Here is an 18,611-nt window from a genome sequence, read left to right as displayed (position 1 = left end):
TTTTGCCATTGTGCATGGTGAACGCCGGTTGAGTGAACCGTCGAGGAAGCCTTCCTACCTCAATCCTACGGGTGAAGGGTGACTTGGAAATCTAAGTTAGGACTCTGCTCATCGCATCGTTGCTCAGGCCCTCGTGAGATGGACTCTTCCCTCTCGCCTATCACGACGCTTCTCATCGTAGGAAAAAGACTCACTAGAAGGAGTCCTTGATATGGGGTAGTAGCTATTATCACCATTACCATTAGAAGAATGGCCAGAACTAGAGAGAGTTCCTCTGCGTCGCTCGCAGCGTAACTTCCTATGTAGATGGTCTATCTCCAGCTGCAGGCTCCTAGTATTTTCCTCATGAGATACGTGACTCCTGCCTCGAGACTGGCTATTACCTGTGCATGTGGTGTGCACGATAACCTCCCGATCCCTTCTCCGCTCGAGGTTGAGAAAATTATCTTGACGTTGGGAGCCAACAAATTCCTCCCGGTCCGGCCCTGAACCTACCATGGCTAGACGTTGATCTTACCAAAGTTCAAGCCTCCCCACAAACGGCACCAATTGTATGGGCGTGTTTTAGTTCTTAGGCCCAAAAAGCCCAGCACAATGAATTTGTAGAGAGTAAGCTTGTAAGCTAGGCTTCAATGGAAGGATCAATGCACACAGTAGATTAAGGATGATAGAAAAATAAAGAAAATTATACTGTATGCGAATAAAATCGCTTCTCGGCAAAGTTCGAGGAGAATAGTTCTTAAATATATTCCTTCAGAGTTGGTTAGAATTTCTGTTCTAAGTTGCTATAGTATCTTCTCCCACCATTTTTTAGATCATCTTCCTCTTAAGGGTCTCTCACATTATATAGCCCACTTTAGATGATCTTGGCCCTCCAGTTGTTGGTCGTCCGGGCTACCACTCGAGTGCTTGTCCTATCAGACACCTTCCCAAACCCCTTGTGAGTTACGACAATCAAGGCGGCACTGTTCAGGAGTCTTCTCCACATAATTGCAGTCAGGATATTTGGTGGGAAGCATTAAATGTGGTGGCAGCCACCATCCCGTCAGTTAGGACTGAACCCCTTCCCCAAAGTTCATTCTCTTCAGTGTGACCTCCTCTAGTAACGTGCTACTGAAGTGGTCTTACCGTTCGAGGGCGTGATTTCCTCAGAGCTATAGTGGCATCCTCGGCCTCAGGTATGACACGTGGCATGATCTTCTTATTAAATTTCTGTACCCTACACTACATTTGATTCCTACCTTTATAATTTAACAAAAATATTTTCTTTTCTTTTTTCCCAATTTTTTAATTTAATCTTTATGTTTCCCAAAAAAAAGTATATTCTACTGGTGCTGTACCATTTAGGGTCCATTTGGATACAACTGAAAACACTGTAGTAAAATAATTTTTAAATGTGTGAATAGTACCGTGAGACCCATTTTAATGAAAAAGTTGCTGAAAAGTGAGGTTTGTGGGTCCCATGAACAGTGCACGGGACCCATTGGTGCGCAAAAAAGTCAAAAATCACAGCTAAAAAAAAAAAAAAGGCGTGAAACGCTAGCTTGGCACTGTTCATAAGCTTAAATTCACTATTCATGGACAATGAACAGTGCAAGAGGCGCTGTCTAAGAAAAAAAAAAAAGCTGAAACGCGTTTTCAGCAAAACATGGATGCAATAATTTGAATGCAAACAAATACTTATACCAAGAATGAAATAAAAAGCATAATTATCCCGTAATAATCTAATATTTTAAGTCCAATCATGAAGCATAATAATGAATTAGTGCTACATAGAAATTAAATTAAACTAAAAAAAATTTACTCTAATATAATTTAAGAGTATATATGTGTAAAACTTCCTCTTAAAAATTCGAACCGACCTCCATACTTTACAAATATTTAATACTTGTGAAGTGAATATCTCATCAAACGTACACAAGTGAAGTCGGCCCGTTAAAACAAGCAATTTGAGTGACATCATGTTCCTCTCCGCTTGCTTCTCCTTCTGTGAGTCTGACCAACCAAAGAAGCAAGGGAAAAAAAAAAAAAAAAAATTCAACTACTTTTGTTGGTGAACATCTCATCTACTTTTTATTTTATGCTCTTTTCTTTTTAATCACATGCGACAAAGATGATTGAGTAAGTCTATGCATGTATACAATAAGTTAAAACATGAATTTCAGTGTACATGTAGCTAATTGCCAGGAAAACGGTTAAAGTAACAACGTCGATTGTGAGTGGCTTGATATGAGTTTTCGAAATTGCTTTATTTAGCAAGTGGTTCGAGTTATCACTACCATTGTATCGTATGGGTCAATGAATCTATACTAAAAACCTCTTTTTTTTTTCCCCTCATATAGCCAAAAAAAAAAAGGGAAAATATTGAATAAGTTACAATAATATCAATGTTAGAAAATTATTTGAAGAAAATTTATTAAAAAAATAGAATAATTAATTAATTTCTTAATAAGTTTTTTACCTTTTATAAAAGTGGTACGGTATCAATTTTTTTAAAATCATTAATAAATATCTTAAAAACAGTTGTCAAGCAAACCCATATTGGCACAAAGATAATATTTAGTGGGATAAAATTGATGTTTAATCTATCATGACAATAGTTTTTTATTTTTATTTTTTGAGAGGACTATCATGACAATAGTTATAAACAAAAATATGAGAAATAGGGTCTTCATTATAGACCTTTAAGTACTAACATTTGACTAAAAATGTTTTTTTTTTTATCACTTATAATTGAAACATATTATAGGTTCTAGTTAATTCAATTGGTAAAATATTTTATTGTCAAATAAGAAATTTGAAATTCGATCTCTGTTTACACCAAAAAATCAATCGATGTCTTAGTTTGATAATAAAGAACAACTACTAGGTTGAAACTATCTTAAACCAAAAAAAACATTGAATATATAAAATTAATTAACTTTTTTTTAATGTAAAGAATTGGTGTCTCTGACTTTGATCATATTATTTTACTTCCTACCCATGAAATACTCTAGCTCTATGAATTGATAGTGTGGTAGATGGATCTTAAAACTAGGTTGGCTTGTTTTGAAAATTAAATATCTAAAATTAATTAACTTTTTTTCTTTATGTAAAGAATGAGTGTCTCAGACTTTGATCATATTATTTTACTTTCTACCAATGGAATACTCTCACTCTATAAAATGATAGTGTGATAGATAGATCTTAAAACAAGGTCGGCTTGTTTGACAGGGACCTAATTCTATAAATTGATAGTTTGGTAGATGAATCTTAAAACGAGGTCGGCATGTTTGTGAAAACAAGCAATTTTAGGTGACATCATGTTCCACCCCACTTTCCGCTTCTTCATCGGTCTTCAGCTGACTTGCTTTAAGTTGGATCCAACTCCAACCGCCCATTTTTTTTGCGGTTCGAAATTTCTTAGCTGAGAGCTCTCTGACCAAGCAAAGAAAAAAAAAAAAAAAATCTCAACTACTTTTTGTTTTATGCTTCTTTTTTAATCACATGCGACAAAGATGGTTGCTTAAAGTCTATGCATGTATACAAATAATACAATAAGGTTTTTTTTTTTTAGTAAGTATTTTTAATAAGTATTTTTAATAATCATGGGTAGTAGAGAAGATTTTAAAAAAAAACTTATAGTCGTGTACCAAAAGGATCTAATTTTTTAGATACATAATGCATGCTTTAAACCTTTTAAATTCACACTCATTTTTTAATATGGGATTAATCTACTATTTTTTCTTGTGAGAATACGAAGTATTTTTAACACACACGGAGAGAATGGATAAGGTTTTTTAAAGAAACTTATAGTAGTGTATATCTAAAATGACCTAACTTTTTGGATACATAGCATAAGCTTTAAACCTCTTAAACTCACACTCGTTTTTCAATGTGGGATTAACCCACTATTTTTTCTTTTGAAAATATTAAGTATTTTTAACACACACACGGGAGAGAGGGAGAAAGTTTTTTAAAGAAACTTATAGTATTGTATATATAAAAGGGCCTAACTTTTTGAATACACAGCACATGCTTTAAACCTCTCAAAACATGAATTTTAGTATCCATGTAGCACATTTCTAGGGAAACAACATTTTCTATTTCTCTAAAAAAATTATTTTCTATAGTTTAAAAAAAAATTATATAGAGATTATATAATTTTTTTCATAATTATGGAGATTTTTTATTTATATTATTATGATTATTTTTAGGAATTATGGACATGACATGTTAATGAAGTGGGATGGAATTGATATTATTCTACCATGTCAATAATTATAAACGAAATTATGAGAAATATTGGGTCTTCATTATTACTAATGATAAATATTAATTTTTTGAGGGAATAATAATAAATATTCTTTTTAGTACTAACATCCTGCCTAAAAATTTATTATTGACAAATGTAATTTTTTATATCACTTATAATTAAATAGTTAAAATTATTTAACTGTTTTTTTTTAAAGGAAGTTGTGTCTTAGCGTTTGATTTTTTTTTTTTACTATGATTATCTCTCTTTCTCAGGTTCAAGCTCTCAAGTTCGATCTCCCTATTCTCTGTTATTTGGGTTTTTTTGATCTGTTCTTTGGGTTTGTAATTGTAGATCTTTTGAATCATTGGTTTTATTCTTTGGGTTTGTAGTTGTATTTGGGTTTGAATCGTTTGTTGATCTGTTATTTGGGTTTGACTTTGTAATTTTTGTCAAAATCAAACCCGACCGCCATCCATCCGAGCCCAATCCGACTCGACCGGTGGCTTTTCGTGGTCAGTTGCGGGTCTGGAACTTCCCCACTTGATTTGATCGGGTCAGTTACGGGTTAGGCACAAACCCGACTTAGACCGACCCGTGAACAACCCTATTCTCTATAACGTAAAACCTACATTAGATAAGTGTATATAGCTAAAAGCTCATACCGTCACACCTCAGGTTTTTAATCCTTCTATCTTTAACTAAAAAGGAATATGCCATGAACACGAGAAATTCTATGCTTTCTTTTAAGCTTAAAAGGATAAAGATAATAGATATATTGCACTTTTGGGTGGTAATTGGTAAATGTTTGATTTTGAGGACATAAATACCTTTTAAGGAATTAAATAATGATGAATTTACTTTGATTGCAAGTTACTTGGTAAAGGGTCTTTGAGACTCCCTTTTTTATAAGGAAAATGCTAACAGATGCGTTAGTGTAATGATTGATAATCTATTTAAATAAAATTTTTATGAAAAAGAAAAAAAATCAATTAATATTTTGACAGTTTCTTCCATTTTTCATAAAAATGATTTTAAAATTTTCTTCAAATAGATTGTTAATCATTGTTTTAAGAGCACAGTTAGCACGTCTCTTTTTATGATTTGAAAATATTTATGCTTAGGGTCCATTTGGGATCCGTTTATTTTTTTTAAACTGAAATTTTTTTGCTAAAAGTACTATAGATAAAGGTAAAAGTTAGTTGAAATAGTACAATGAGATCTATGAATAATACGTGCAGTGAGACTCATAAATAGTAACAAAAATAAATTCAATAGTAAAATAAGTTAGTAAAAATAATTTTTACCAAACTAACACTTATGGTACGAGTTAAATATGTATTTTTGGGATAATAATTTTTTTTTTCCTTGAAATGAAAAAGGTCCCACCTTTCAAAGCTGGCTTATCACTTTCGAGTAATTCTTAGGTACTCTTAGAGTACAGAGAATGGTACTCTCTCTTCTTACATTCATAGTAGGGTCTACTCATTAAATTCATGGTAGGATCTACCATGAATGTGAGAAGAAAGAGCACAATTTTTCCGTGCTTCGGAAACACCTAAGAATTTTCCATCACTTTCCCACGCCAACTGTCTGAACACGGTAAGAATGAATGTGGACCATAGCTGCTGACGACGACGCGTGGCTTGGTCTCAGGTCGGCAGTCCACGAGTCCCTGACTTGAAATATATATATGGATAATGTTTAATTTGTTTAGTTAATACTACCTTATGTCATATGCTCTAGTAAATTTTTACTACAATCTTATATCACTTACTTTATAAATTTTTACTATAATAATTTAAGATATTCAATAAGTTCGGATTTTTCTTCTAAAAAAAGAGTTATTATATATAGAGAGGTGCTACGTCCACAACATTTTTACAACAATTTTACAACAAATCATAAGTGGTTAGTTGTTATAGGTTCAAATTTGAATCTAACACTAAGATTACTTTTTTGTCCCAACAATAACAACCAGTAACAACTTGCCATTTAGGATTTGTTGTAAAAATGTTGTAAAAATGTTGTGGACATATCATTTCTCTTTTATATATATATATATATATATATATATATATATATATATATATATATATATATATAAAATGCGTGCCTTATTTATCAATATACATCCTGTTATATATTATTCAAATTTAAGTACTAGAAATTTTTTGGATTCTACTAATTCAACTTAAAAGTTAGAAATTTGAGTTCATATTAGTGAAAACTATCATTAATCTATCCAACCGCCAAATCTATTAAGACTAGAAGATTGAAGACCCACACTTAGCGACGAGTGGTGCAGTTCCAAACGGAGTTAATCGGATTGAGCGGCCGTTTGACTCCAAATCAAACCCTGACCAACATGTAGATACCTTTAACTAGAACTGGTTCAATACCAAAATATTATGTATTACTTCTAATAGAAAAACCAAAACAAACACCCAAAATGGAATTCACAAACATTGATTGAAATGATTTTTTTTTTTTGTTGAGAAAAACTCAAAACATTGATTGATGAAAGTAGTTGCCCATCATTTTTTTTCTTTGATGAAAGTAGTTGCGCATTGAATCACAATTCCAAACTTGTTTTTGAGTATCTCATATGCATTACACGTGTAATAACTTATCAACAACACCACTATTATCTGATGAATCCAAATATTCTATCTTACTCTTTCTACTCTATTATATACTCCACAAATAAAAACATGACACATGTCTATCTATTTTATGAAATGTTAAATTTATGTCTTCTATTAGTTCAATTACCTAAATATAATGAGTTATATATTTATTTATTTTAAAAAATTAAAATAATCAAAGACATAAATTTAGCATTTAATAAAATAAATAGATATATAATATGTTTTTATTTGTAAAATACATATTAGAGTAGAAAAAGTAAGACAGAAGATTTGATCTCTTATTTGTAAGGTGTACCCACAAAATTATTAAACACGAAAGCATTGCCTACCTAAATATAGCAAATGGGCAATAGAGGACAAAATCGAAAATCACCAAGCCCCGTTCGATTATGACACGTTGCATTACAGATATGAGGCCCTGTAACTGTAGCCGTCTGATGAGATCGATCCTTCTAGGAAAACGAATCCTGAAGGGTGGAAAGGTAATTTTGTTATAGAAAAACCACGTTCGATTATGACACGTTGCATTACATATATGAGGCCCTGTAACTGTAGCCGTTTGATGAGATCGACCCTTCTAGGAAAACCAATCCTGAAGGGTGGAAAGGTAATTTTGTTATAGAAAAACCACCATATATGGGTAAGCAAAGGCAGTGAGTCAGAAAAAAACAGCCCAAACACTACGGCTGATAAAAAAAATCTTTGAATCTCTTACTAGTGTTTTAGACTTCTTAAATATCTAAAGAGTTTTAGAGTTTGAAATGCAGAGATAGGGTTGGAGCTTCGCTGACAAGGCCTGAGCTCAGTTCGCGAGCCAAGAGCTGTATTGGCGGCCGTACTTGCCACTGCAAATACGTCGAAGAAGGTTGACCAAAGTTGTTGGTGTATTAGTGTTTTACTAAAGTTGTCGGTTTACTTTTTTCCTTTTCAAAAGCTTAATTTTGTAGAAGCTCGAGGGTGAAATTTTAAGAGAGAAATGGGTGACAACAAGTGTAAAGATGGTAATTCAACGTTGCTGCATGGGAAATACGAGCTGGGTCGGCTTCTGGGTCATGGTACTTTCGCCAAGGTGTACCGTGCCAGAAACTTACAGTCCGGGAAGAGCGTGGCGATGAAGGTTGTGGGCAAAGAGAAAGTGATCCAAGTGGGTATGATGGAGCAGATCAAGAGAGAAATCTCGGTGATGAAGATGGTACAGCATCCAAACATAGTCGAGCTCCACGAAGTTTTGGCGGGCAAATCCAAGATCTACTTCGCCATGGAACTCGTCCGTGGAGGCGAGCTGTTCTCGAAAATCGCCAAGGGTCGGCTTAAAGAAGACGTGGCGAGAGTGTATTTCCAACAACTCATCTCCGCCATCGATTTCTGTCACAGCCGCGGTGTCTACCACCGAGATCTCAAGCCCGAGAACTTGCTCTTAGACGAAGAAGGCAATTTGAAAGTCACTGATTTCGGTCTCAGCGCTTTCACTGATCATTTGAAGCAAGATGGGTTGCTACACACAACGTGTGGCACACCGGCTTATGTGGCGCCGGAGGTGATTGGAAAGAAAGGCTACGATGGTGCTACAGCTGATCTTTGGTCCTGTGGAGTTATCCTGTTTGTTCTTCTAGCTGGGTATTTGCCATTTCAGGACAATAATATTATGGCAATGTATAGGAAGATTTACAGAGGTGACTTCAAGTGTCCGCCATGGTTTTCTTCAGAAGCTCGGAGGCTAATCACGAAGCTTCTCGATCCGAATCCGATGACAAGAATCACAATCGCGAAAATCATGGATTCTTTTTGGTTCAAAAAGTCAGCGCCCAACTCAATCCTAACTAAAGAGGAGCAAAAGTTTGAGGAGTACGAGAAGTCACCCTTCAAAGATTCCGAGACTCTGAACGCGTTCCACATAATATCGTTGTCCGAAGGGTTGGATTTGTCGCCGCTGTTCGAGGAGAAGAAAGTGGAGGAGAAGGGGGAGCTGAGGTTCGCGACGACGAGGCCGACGAGCAGTGTAATATCAACGCTGGAGGAGATGGCGGCGAAGAGTGGGAATTTCAGTGTGAAGAAGAGCGAGTCGATGGTGAGACTTCAAGGAAACGAGTGTGGACGTAAAGGGAAACTGGCTATTGAGGCGGAGATTTTCGCCGTGACGCCGTCGTTTCTGATGGTGGAGGTGAAGAAAAACTATGGCGATACCTTGGAATACAACCAGTTCTACAGTAAGGAGCTCCGGCCGGCTCTTAAAGACATCGTTTGGACCTCGCGGGCTGACAATTTCACACTACTTGCTTAAATCTAATATATGTTATTGTTGTTTAGACAATATAATTGTTGTCGTCGCTCTTCCAAAAAAAAAAAAAAATTGTTGTCGTCGAGAGTTAGTACGATAGTACTATTTATTGACATATTTTCTAACAGAATTTTGGATTATTGACATATTTTCTAATAGAATTTTGGAGGGAAAATCTGTATAGTTTGGAATCTTGTCTATAAACACTAGTCTTGTACATGTTTACAGTCAATTAATGCAGTATATATTTTCATCAAATTTTCATAACATTCATTACCAGAGTCTTCAGCTAAGTAGCCAAATTTGTCATTTCAAGAATATGGACATACAAATCTTGCAAAAAGTTACGCATCATTTAGGTTTAACAGGTTTGGCATTGCAGATGAAGGTAAGACAAGGCTAAAGTTATTATACTTAAAAAGGACATACATGGCTAAAGTTAGTACAGTCAGTCCCATAATTTTGTTGTTTGCCATGTTGGTTTGGACCGTTTGATGTAAAATGTTTTCCATAGTTTATATACAAATAACTCTCTCAAAAAAGTATAATAAATAACTATAGATACTTCATTAATTCAATTAAACATTGTAATTTGCTTATCTTCTGGCATATGGGTTGTCCAATCAACTTTAGTGAGGCACTACCACCGCGCATCTTTGGTGTGGTGGTCACTCCACAAGTATAAATGCTTGTGGGATGTAGGAGTAAAGGCCGGAGTTCAAGTTTTCAGGAGGGAGTTTCACACATATATATATATATATATATATATATATATATATATATATAAGACTAGAGTGAAAATTCTATCTTGTAAAAAAAAAAAATAGCGAGGCACTATTTATCATATCTTCTCTCATCTAGCTTAAGGATTTATTTGGTGTTTATAAAAAAAGGGGGTTTAATAATTTCCTCCAAAACATTACGTTGTAATTTATAAAGATATCCATGGGTTTTATTTTTAAAAAAATTACACCTCATTAAAAAAATCATATATGACTACCATTTAGTGGATTAGAGATAAACTTTTTTCCCAAAAAAAAAAACAGTAAAAAGGTTTTTATGCAACCTAGGTTGTAGGACTTTTTATGCAACTCTTAACATCGCAGTTAAAAAAAATTATCCATGTGTACTTTTAGTTAGGGTTGTCCACGGGTCGGCTCGGGTTTGGGTTTTACTCGCACTCGACCCGATTAGGTCCGGTTGCTTAATAATTGACCTACACTCACTCGAAATACGGATCAGACCCACCAAGTCGGGTCATCGGTTGGGGTAGGTCGAATTCAACAGTTTGGCAATTTTGGACCACATATTGGACCAAATTTGTAGATTTTCATGGATATAATTTTTTTCACCTTTTTGGCCAATATTATTGGGCTTTCTAAATTATAAGGATTTAAAAAGTTTTTGAATATTATCATATCAGATTGGGCCTCTTTTTTACTTCATTTCTTTTTAAATGGGCCTTCAAGAGCTGAAGTCAGTCCAAATTAATATTTCCTAGTAGGCTAGTACCCTTTAAAATGGGCCTTCAAAGCTCTGCTTGAAACATATCAATCTAAATTTATACTTCTTAGAACCCACATATTGATATTTGGGAACAAAAAAAATACAAAGTAAAACCTGGGCAGTGGGAACAATAGCAAACAAATAAAAACACACAAAATAGCATTTTTTACCACCTGTTAAACATTAGTAGCATGTAAAACCTGGGCTAATCAAACAAATAAAAATGCACAAAATACCAACTTTTTACCACCTGTTAATCATCCACACATTACAACAAATATTTTCCAAATTCCCTAAGCCTAAAGGTCTGGGCACTGGGCAGTACCTCAAAATTGCCTTAAGAAAACTCAAGCATATAAAAGTCAATATGATCACATTAAATCTGCCAACCATTCCACACATCAAGTAATATTCCAGAACCACACAGTAGCAAGCATTACTACAAATAGCTTTCCTAAGGCAGTAAAGAACTATTATAGCTTTCCCAAGGTAGTAGGCAATATCCAGCAATATATATATTTAGTTACAATTATGAAATACTATAAGTATTTCCAAAAAATAGCTTTCCTAAACCAGTAAAGAACTACTCTATTATCTATAGTTAATAAGTCCATAACTTATAGAAAGTAAAGCCTACACAAATGCTAAGTTTCCCTTCCTATAAGCAAGAGTTCATGTATAGTTAGAAAAACAATACATCTATCCAAAAAAGCTTCAAAAATATATTCAAAAAATTGCCTCCTATACAAAATGTGACCTTCCTTCCTCCTACAATACAAGGGGAAAAAATATTTATCAATAATATATAAAGACAAAGAAACCAATATCAACAAAAATTACAAGGGTAGAAAAATATTTGATCAGTGATCATTCCTCAATACTAACTATGGTACGGGTATTACCGTTGCTTGAGCAAGAACTAGAACTTGCTGCTGTTGTTGCTTGATTCAAAACTAGAAAAGAAAAAATTGAGGCAATAGATTAAATTTTGCTCAAGTACATGACACATTTAATAACACTTAATAGATAAGTTTAGAAGTTAAACATATTACCTAAATCATGAAATTCATCCTTTAAGGCCTTTGTCTCGTCCTTTGACCTGCGAAAAGAAATTGGGACATGGGCTTGCAGCCAGTTTTGGGCACAAACAAGATTTTGAACCATGAGAGGAGAGAGTGAACTTCGAAATGGATCAAATATGCGTCATCCAGTACTAAATGCTAATTCAGAAGCAACTGTAGAAATAGGTACAGCTAGCACATCCCTGGCCATTTTGGATAGCACTTGGTACCTATCTAAATTGGTTTTCCACCACCCCAAAATCTCAAATTTCACATCCCTTCTACTCTCACAATTTTCAGCTGTATATATAATTAGTTACAATTATGAGATACTATAAGTATTTCCAAAAAATAGTTTTCCTAAACCAGTAAAGAACTACTCTATTATCTATAGATAACAAGTCCATAACTTATATATAGAAAGGAAAGCTTACATAGATGTTAAGTTTTCCTTCCTATAAGCAAGAGTTCATGTATAGTTAGAAAAGCTATACATCTATCCAAAAAAGCTTTTAAAATATATCCAAAAAATTGCCTCCTATACAAAATGTGAACTTCCTTCCTCCTACAATACAAGGGGAAAAAATATTTATCAATAATATATAAAGACAAAGAAATTAATATCAACAAAAATTACAATGGCAGAAACATACTTGGTCAGTGATCATTCCTCAATACTAACTGTGGTATGGGGACCACCTTTGCTTGAGCAAGAACTAGAACTTACTGTTATTGTTGCTTGATTCAAAACTAGAAAAGAAAAAATTGAGGCAATAGATTAAATTTTGCTCAAGTATATGACACATTTAATAACACTTAATAGACAAGTTTGGAAGTTAAACATATTACCTAAGTCATGAAATTCATCCTCTAAGGCCTCCGTCTCGTTCTTTGACTTGAGAAAAGAAATTGAGATATGGGCTTGCAGCTAGTTTGAGCACAAATAAGATTTTGAACCACAAGAGGAGGGAGTGAACTTCAAAATGGATCAAGTATGCGCCCTCCGGTACTAAATATTGATTTAGAAGCAATTGTAGAAACCAGTACAACCAGCACATCCCTGGCCATTTTGGACAGCACTTGGTACCTATCTGAATTGGCTTTCCACCACCCCAAAATCTCAAATTTCACATCCCTTCTACTCTCACAATTTTCAACCAAATATTTTTCTATCTCATTGCTACACCCTATAGACTTCTCAGCCTCTAAGAAATGCTTATATCGAGAATTAACCATTGCATATGAATTAGTACAACCAATTGTATCACCTTCTATGTGTGTCCTCTCACTCTCACTTGGTATTGCCACATTTGGTGAATCAATACAAGAGTCATATTCATACAACCTATCCATGGTCTTCCTCACCAAATCAACCATCTCATTAGCCACTTCATCCCCATAAATTTCAGAAAAAGAAAACTTCAAAAACCTCGTTTTTTTTTTGGGTGAAGAACTACAGCCACATACAAAAGCTGATTAATTTTATCCCATTTCCCCCAATACTTTTCAAATTTAGCTTCTATTTTAGTTGTCATATTTTTCAAGAGATGATTTTAAGATTTAATTAAATGAGCAATATTCTCCTGAATCACAAACATCTCATCAAATAAGGTATTTGAAATAACATACAAAGAACCAAAAAACTTTTTTGTTGCATGGTAAAAAAGTTTCAAGAAACCCACAAACGTCCTACAATTTTGAAAATCAGTCCCACAAGAAGATCCCAAACCACCATTATTTTCCTTATTCATAAAGTACGAAGAATAGCTATCATCCTCAAAGTCCATTCTTAGGAACACTTTCTCAAATTTTTCAGCAGTATTTAACATGCGGTAGGTAGAGTTCCACCTAGTAGGTACATCTAGACTTAGTAAACACTTAGATTCAATACCTAATCTCTCCATGAAACTCCTAAAAGTTTGATTTCTATTTGGTGAGGACTTCACATACCTCACCGCTTCACACACCCTAGCAATGGACGCAACAATTTCTTTCAAACCATCCCCCAAAATCAGATTTAAGATATGTGCACAACACCTCATGTGCAAGAACTCATGTTCTAAAACAATCCCTTTCCAATCTTTAGTTTTTGTTTGTAAAAATTTAATGGTAGCACCATTAGATGAAGCATTATCCACTGTCAAGGTGAATATGCCATCAACACTCCATTCACGCAAACACATCTCAATCTTTCTACCTATAGTGTTCCCCCTTTAGTCTTCAACTTGACAAAAATTCAGAATTCTCTTATGTAAGTTCCAATCATCATCGATAAAATGACATGTGAGGGATATATAATTCAGAGTTTGAATACTAGTTCATGTGTCCGTTGCAAGGCACACCCTACGACCTTTCAAGGCTTCCCTTAGTTTCTCTCTCTCAACACCATAAATGTCAATCACATCTCTAGCTATAGTTTGATGAGATGGGATATTCCCAATTTGCAACTTATATTGTAAGGTAGTTGAATATCTTTGAAACCCATACCCATCAACAAACTTAAAAGGCAACTCATCTATTATTATCATTTCAGCGAGTGTCTTCCTAGAAGCCTCAACAGTAAAGGTTGTTGGTACAAGTTGAAACCCTTCCTCCCTATTCATTTTGGGTTCAAATGCTAAGGTTTGTTGCCCTTTAAGTGCATCTCTATTAGGGTTCTTAATATAGTTTGGCACATGATTTAATAAATTAGTAGTACCATGCCCCTTACTATTAGCACAGTAGGTTTTTTTGGCAATAATGGCAAACAGCCTTAAATTGACCCTCATTAATCTTTATTTTTTCAAAATGATCCCAAGCAGTAGACTTTTTCCTATTATTACCACAATCAGCAGCTATCTCACTCACCTTGGCTTTACCATTAGGTTTAGGTGGAAGTGCCTCAGCATTAGTTGGAGTGGCAATAGGTTCAGATTGGGCTGTAGGGGTTGTTTAGGAAGGGGGTGCATCACTAGAGGGTTCCATAACTTAAAGACACCAAATTTAAGCATTAGCAAACTATTATAACAATTATATTACTAACCCAGTAACAAGAACACACACAAGTGACACAACAACAACAACAGGTTAAAGCGACAACAAAAACAATGACAAAAGTAACAAACAAACAATAACAAGAAGTTAAAAGAGAAACAACAGAAGAGAAATGATACCTTAGAGACCTCGTAGTTGTTAGGGATTTGACCTTGAAAAGGAAGCAATAGGAGTAGCCTACTTGTACAACTTTCAACTCCTGTTTAAAATTAGGATTTCAATTTTTTTAAGTTTGGAAAGCAAAATAAATCAAACAAATGAGTAATAAAATACAATCAGATAAGAGAATAAGAATGTGTTTGGATTTCATCTTTTTAAAATAGGGGTTCATCTTCTTTTTTCTTTTTTTCTTTTTTTAATTTTTACAGTGAAGATACAAGTATATTGATCATAGAAAAAAAAAAACAAGGAATAAAATAGGCAAATAAGAAAATAAAAATGTTATTGTTATTGTTCTAATCACCATTTACTACTTTAATGATTTGTGAAAAACATTTGTAAACAAAATAGAGTCTTTAACATTGTTCTTTTCAGTGATATCTGACCATCTGTTTTCTATAATTTATGTGTATTGTACTATTGAAACAAATTATCTCTGTGTCACTCACAATGACAGGCTGACAGCCAACTATATGAATAAGCATGCCTCTTAAATGATGAGGTTTTGTCATGTTTGTTCTGGTGATAGCTAGGCAAGATTATGAAACTTTTCGCACCTGTCTATGGGCGCAAACCTTGTATGTTGTATCTGGGTAAGGATTATATATATACATGTAACTTAATTATCATTCAGTTTGCTCATTATTATTATTATTATTATTATTAGGGAAACAATGGTGGAATGCTACTCCATTATGGAGTTCATTGATGCGCTCAACTTTACTCAACTGAATAGATCAGGATGGCTATTTTTATATTGAAGTGGAGATTAAAGCAGCCTCACTCTCTCTCTCAATTTATTTTGTGCTTTTTCTATTTTATTTCTGATAAGCTTCACATCTCTATATTCTCAGCCTTCTAGCAAATAAGCTTGACAAAGCAGATCGAGCTTTTAAGTTTTTATCATTTGAACAAGATCCCTTAAGTTGCTTTTCATATGATTCTTATTACTTATCAAAAAAAAAAAAATCATTTGAACAAAATGATAAACCCATATCACAAACACAAAATACAGAAAAAGAGGGATGAAAAAGGAAGAAAATTAACCTGATCTGAGACTAAGAAGCTGAGATTGAGAGGCTGAGAAGACCCATGGTGGAAACAAATTGAAGCGGTTGTGTTAGGTGTGGTGTGAGTGTGAGATGGTGGTAGTAGCAACCAAGGTTTGATCCAGTGGAGTGAAGAAAGGTTTTGATGTAAAGATTGTTTGTTTCAAAATAAAAAAGAGGGATTTTGAAATCAACTCTTGAGACTAGAAAGACTAGAGTGCAGAGAGAACGGAGAGTAATCAAAGAAAACTAATTTATAAGAGAGAGAGAGAGAGAGAGATGAGGGTTGAGAGTCTTGAAACCTTGAGGTTGAGCCGAGTAAGGAGTAAGGAGAACTCATCATGGCCATGGGCATGGGGAAGTGGAAATCCGATTTTGATTTGAAGTGTAGCTATTCTAAATCTTTTGATGAAGATTTTCTTTTGCATGGAAACTGTGTAAGATTAGTGCTTTTAGCCTTTTAGTCCCATTGCTCTTAGCAACTCAGGGATTTTGATTTGAAAGTTAGCGTGTAGCACTAAACAACTCAGTTGTTTTTGAAATATAAAATTGGTTAGACTTGTTTAGTATATGTGTATGTGTGTGTGTTTTTTGGATCTAAATGCTTGTCATTTTTCTTGTTGAGAGATGTTTTTGAAAGCTTAAAATGTTGATTGGATTCATGGTTGAGTAGCATGTTTGATTGTATTCATGTCTGTGTTTTTCTCTTTTTTGAAAAACTGTTTTGAGCAATCTCAACAGCTTCTTGATACCTCTCGACGGCTAGGCCTTCTATCGAGCCTCTTGATCTTCCTTTCTCGACAAATGCTATCGCAATTTCGATCCATCAAAGTTTTTGAGAATTTGTCTCGATAGCTTCTCGATCGATCGAGATAGTTTCTGTCTCCTCGATAGCTGTTTGATAGCTTCTCGATCCATCGAGGTCTCTTTGCTGTGGACACCTCTTGATAGCTATATCTATCGAGATTTAAATCTCGACACCTCTCGATTTATCGAGCTTCGTGTTTTCTATATATAGGCTTCAGGATGATTTTCTCTCATTTCTCTCCGATCTCTCTCGACTAAAAATCACTTCTCTCTCTCTCTCTCTCTCTCTCTCTCTCCCAAACACTTCTCACTCAAACTCTTCATCTTCCCCACTTGTTTTTTGGCCCAAATCGTGTATTCTTCATCTAGCATGATATCTTTTCTATCTTTTTTATCATACATTTCATTCATTTTGACCTAACTTTTGGGATTTTTGAAAAAATTTTGGTTTTTTTTTTTCCTCAAACTTTTGGGTTGGGTTTTGCTTAAATGATCATGTATGTTCATGCATTGCATCCCATTTGTATTTTAAAAATGACTCATGCATTTTAGATGTGTATTTAGTGTGTTGAAATGATGTGTGCTGGTAGGATTGGATTGGGCTAAGCCTATGATGTTCTTTTTGTTGCATGTCACATGCTCATGCATACATACCATTTTTTTCTCTATCTTATTGATATTGATCTGTGTTGGTACTCTTCTGTTTGTCTCTCTCTCTCTCTCTCTCTCTCTCTCTCTTGTTCTTTCGGTTAGTCTGCATCATGGCACCTAAATGTAAGTCTACACCGTCCTGGAACTCTCTTCATTCCGGGGCATCTTCTTCTGATTCTACCCCCTCTCACGTTCGGTTCCTTGATGACAAACCCGTAAGGACTTTTTGGAAAACTTTTCTCGGCGCAGCATTTATTTAGAATGCCAAGTCATTCTTTTGGATTTTTCCAATACTAATCTTCCCACTGTCTTCTACCGTAGGGGTTAGGAGTCCATTTATGACGTCCTGGTCACTTGTCCCTCCATGATCATATAGGAGTTTTACTCCAATATGCACGAATTCGATTACATTATACCTTAGTTCTTTACTCTTGTTAGAGGTACGCGTATTGTAGTCATTCCAAATCTTATATCCGAGGTGCTACACGTTCCGAGGGTAGCGCACCCTGATTACCCCGGCTATTGTCATCTTAAGACTGTGTCCAAAGGCGAGCTCATGTCTCTATTTTTGTGAGACACCTTCATCTTGGGGTGGTCATCAAAACACCCCTTAAAAGCTCGATCTTTGCAAAAGGTCTAAGATTCCTGAATATGGTGATGACATTTTTTTTACATCCCTTGTCTCACTATAATTTGATTACTGAGCCTCATGCTCGCTTTTTGTTGTCCCTCCTTGAGAGGCTTACCATTGACTTTCCCTTTCACTTCATACTCTCCCTTATAGACGTCCATAAGGATACGACAACCAGTGATAAGCTTATATTTCCTTCTGCTATCACGTGAATCATTTGCCACTTCTGTGTCTCCTATCCTGAGTCGAATCACTTCTTCATCATATGTACCATTAATGTGGCGACCGTTAGATGGAGCGAGGCCTAACTTCGATCGAAGCGGCCATGGACCGAGACCACGATTCCTCTGGTTTCTTCAGCTCCATCCACATTTGCTCCTTCTTCTTCCATGGGTGGTGTGACCCTCGAGGTGGTCATGGCGCAATTTTAGCGCATGAATGCTCGTCTTGACACTCTCAGTGATGAGTTGTGTCAGGTGAACACTTGTGTTGGTCTTATTGCACGATGATAGGCTCGCCTTGGTGGCTTCCTTGAGTCTCCCTCTCCTTTC

At 35.0% G+C, this 18,611-nt stretch overlaps 1 protein-coding gene and 1 pseudogene across 1 annotated transcript; one reads left to right on the top strand and one right to left on the bottom strand.

The window, feature by feature from the left end:
- Window positions 1–7,544: 7,544 nt before the first annotated feature.
- On the top strand, window positions 7,545–9,421 carry LOC142622493 (CBL-interacting serine/threonine-protein kinase 6-like). The gene has a single exon (XM_075795975.1). The coding sequence runs from the start codon at window positions 7,862–7,864 to the stop codon at window positions 9,164–9,166; it is 1,305 nt and encodes a 434-aa protein (XP_075652090.1). The 5' UTR covers window positions 7,545–7,861; the 3' UTR covers window positions 9,167–9,421.
- Window positions 9,422–11,536: 2,115 nt separating this feature from the next.
- LOC142610931 (zinc finger BED domain-containing protein RICESLEEPER 1-like) lies at window positions 11,537–14,694 on the bottom strand (annotated as a pseudogene).
- Between the last annotated feature and the right edge of the window lie 3,917 nt (window positions 14,695–18,611).

Source organism: Castanea sativa, chromosome 1 (genome assembly GCF_040712315.1).
Source record: "Castanea sativa cultivar Marrone di Chiusa Pesio chromosome 1, ASM4071231v1".
NCBI classification, from domain to species: domain Eukaryota; kingdom Viridiplantae; phylum Streptophyta; class Magnoliopsida; order Fagales; family Fagaceae; genus Castanea; species Castanea sativa.
The sequence above is the reverse complement of the archived record's forward strand: the minus strand, read 5'-3'. Positions and strand labels throughout refer to the sequence as shown.

Excerpts from the sequence above, each read along its gene's own strand:
- LOC142622493 (XM_075795975.1), top strand. The coding sequence starts at position 7,862 with ATGGGTGACAACAAGTGTAAAGATGGTAATTCAACGTTGCTGCATGGG.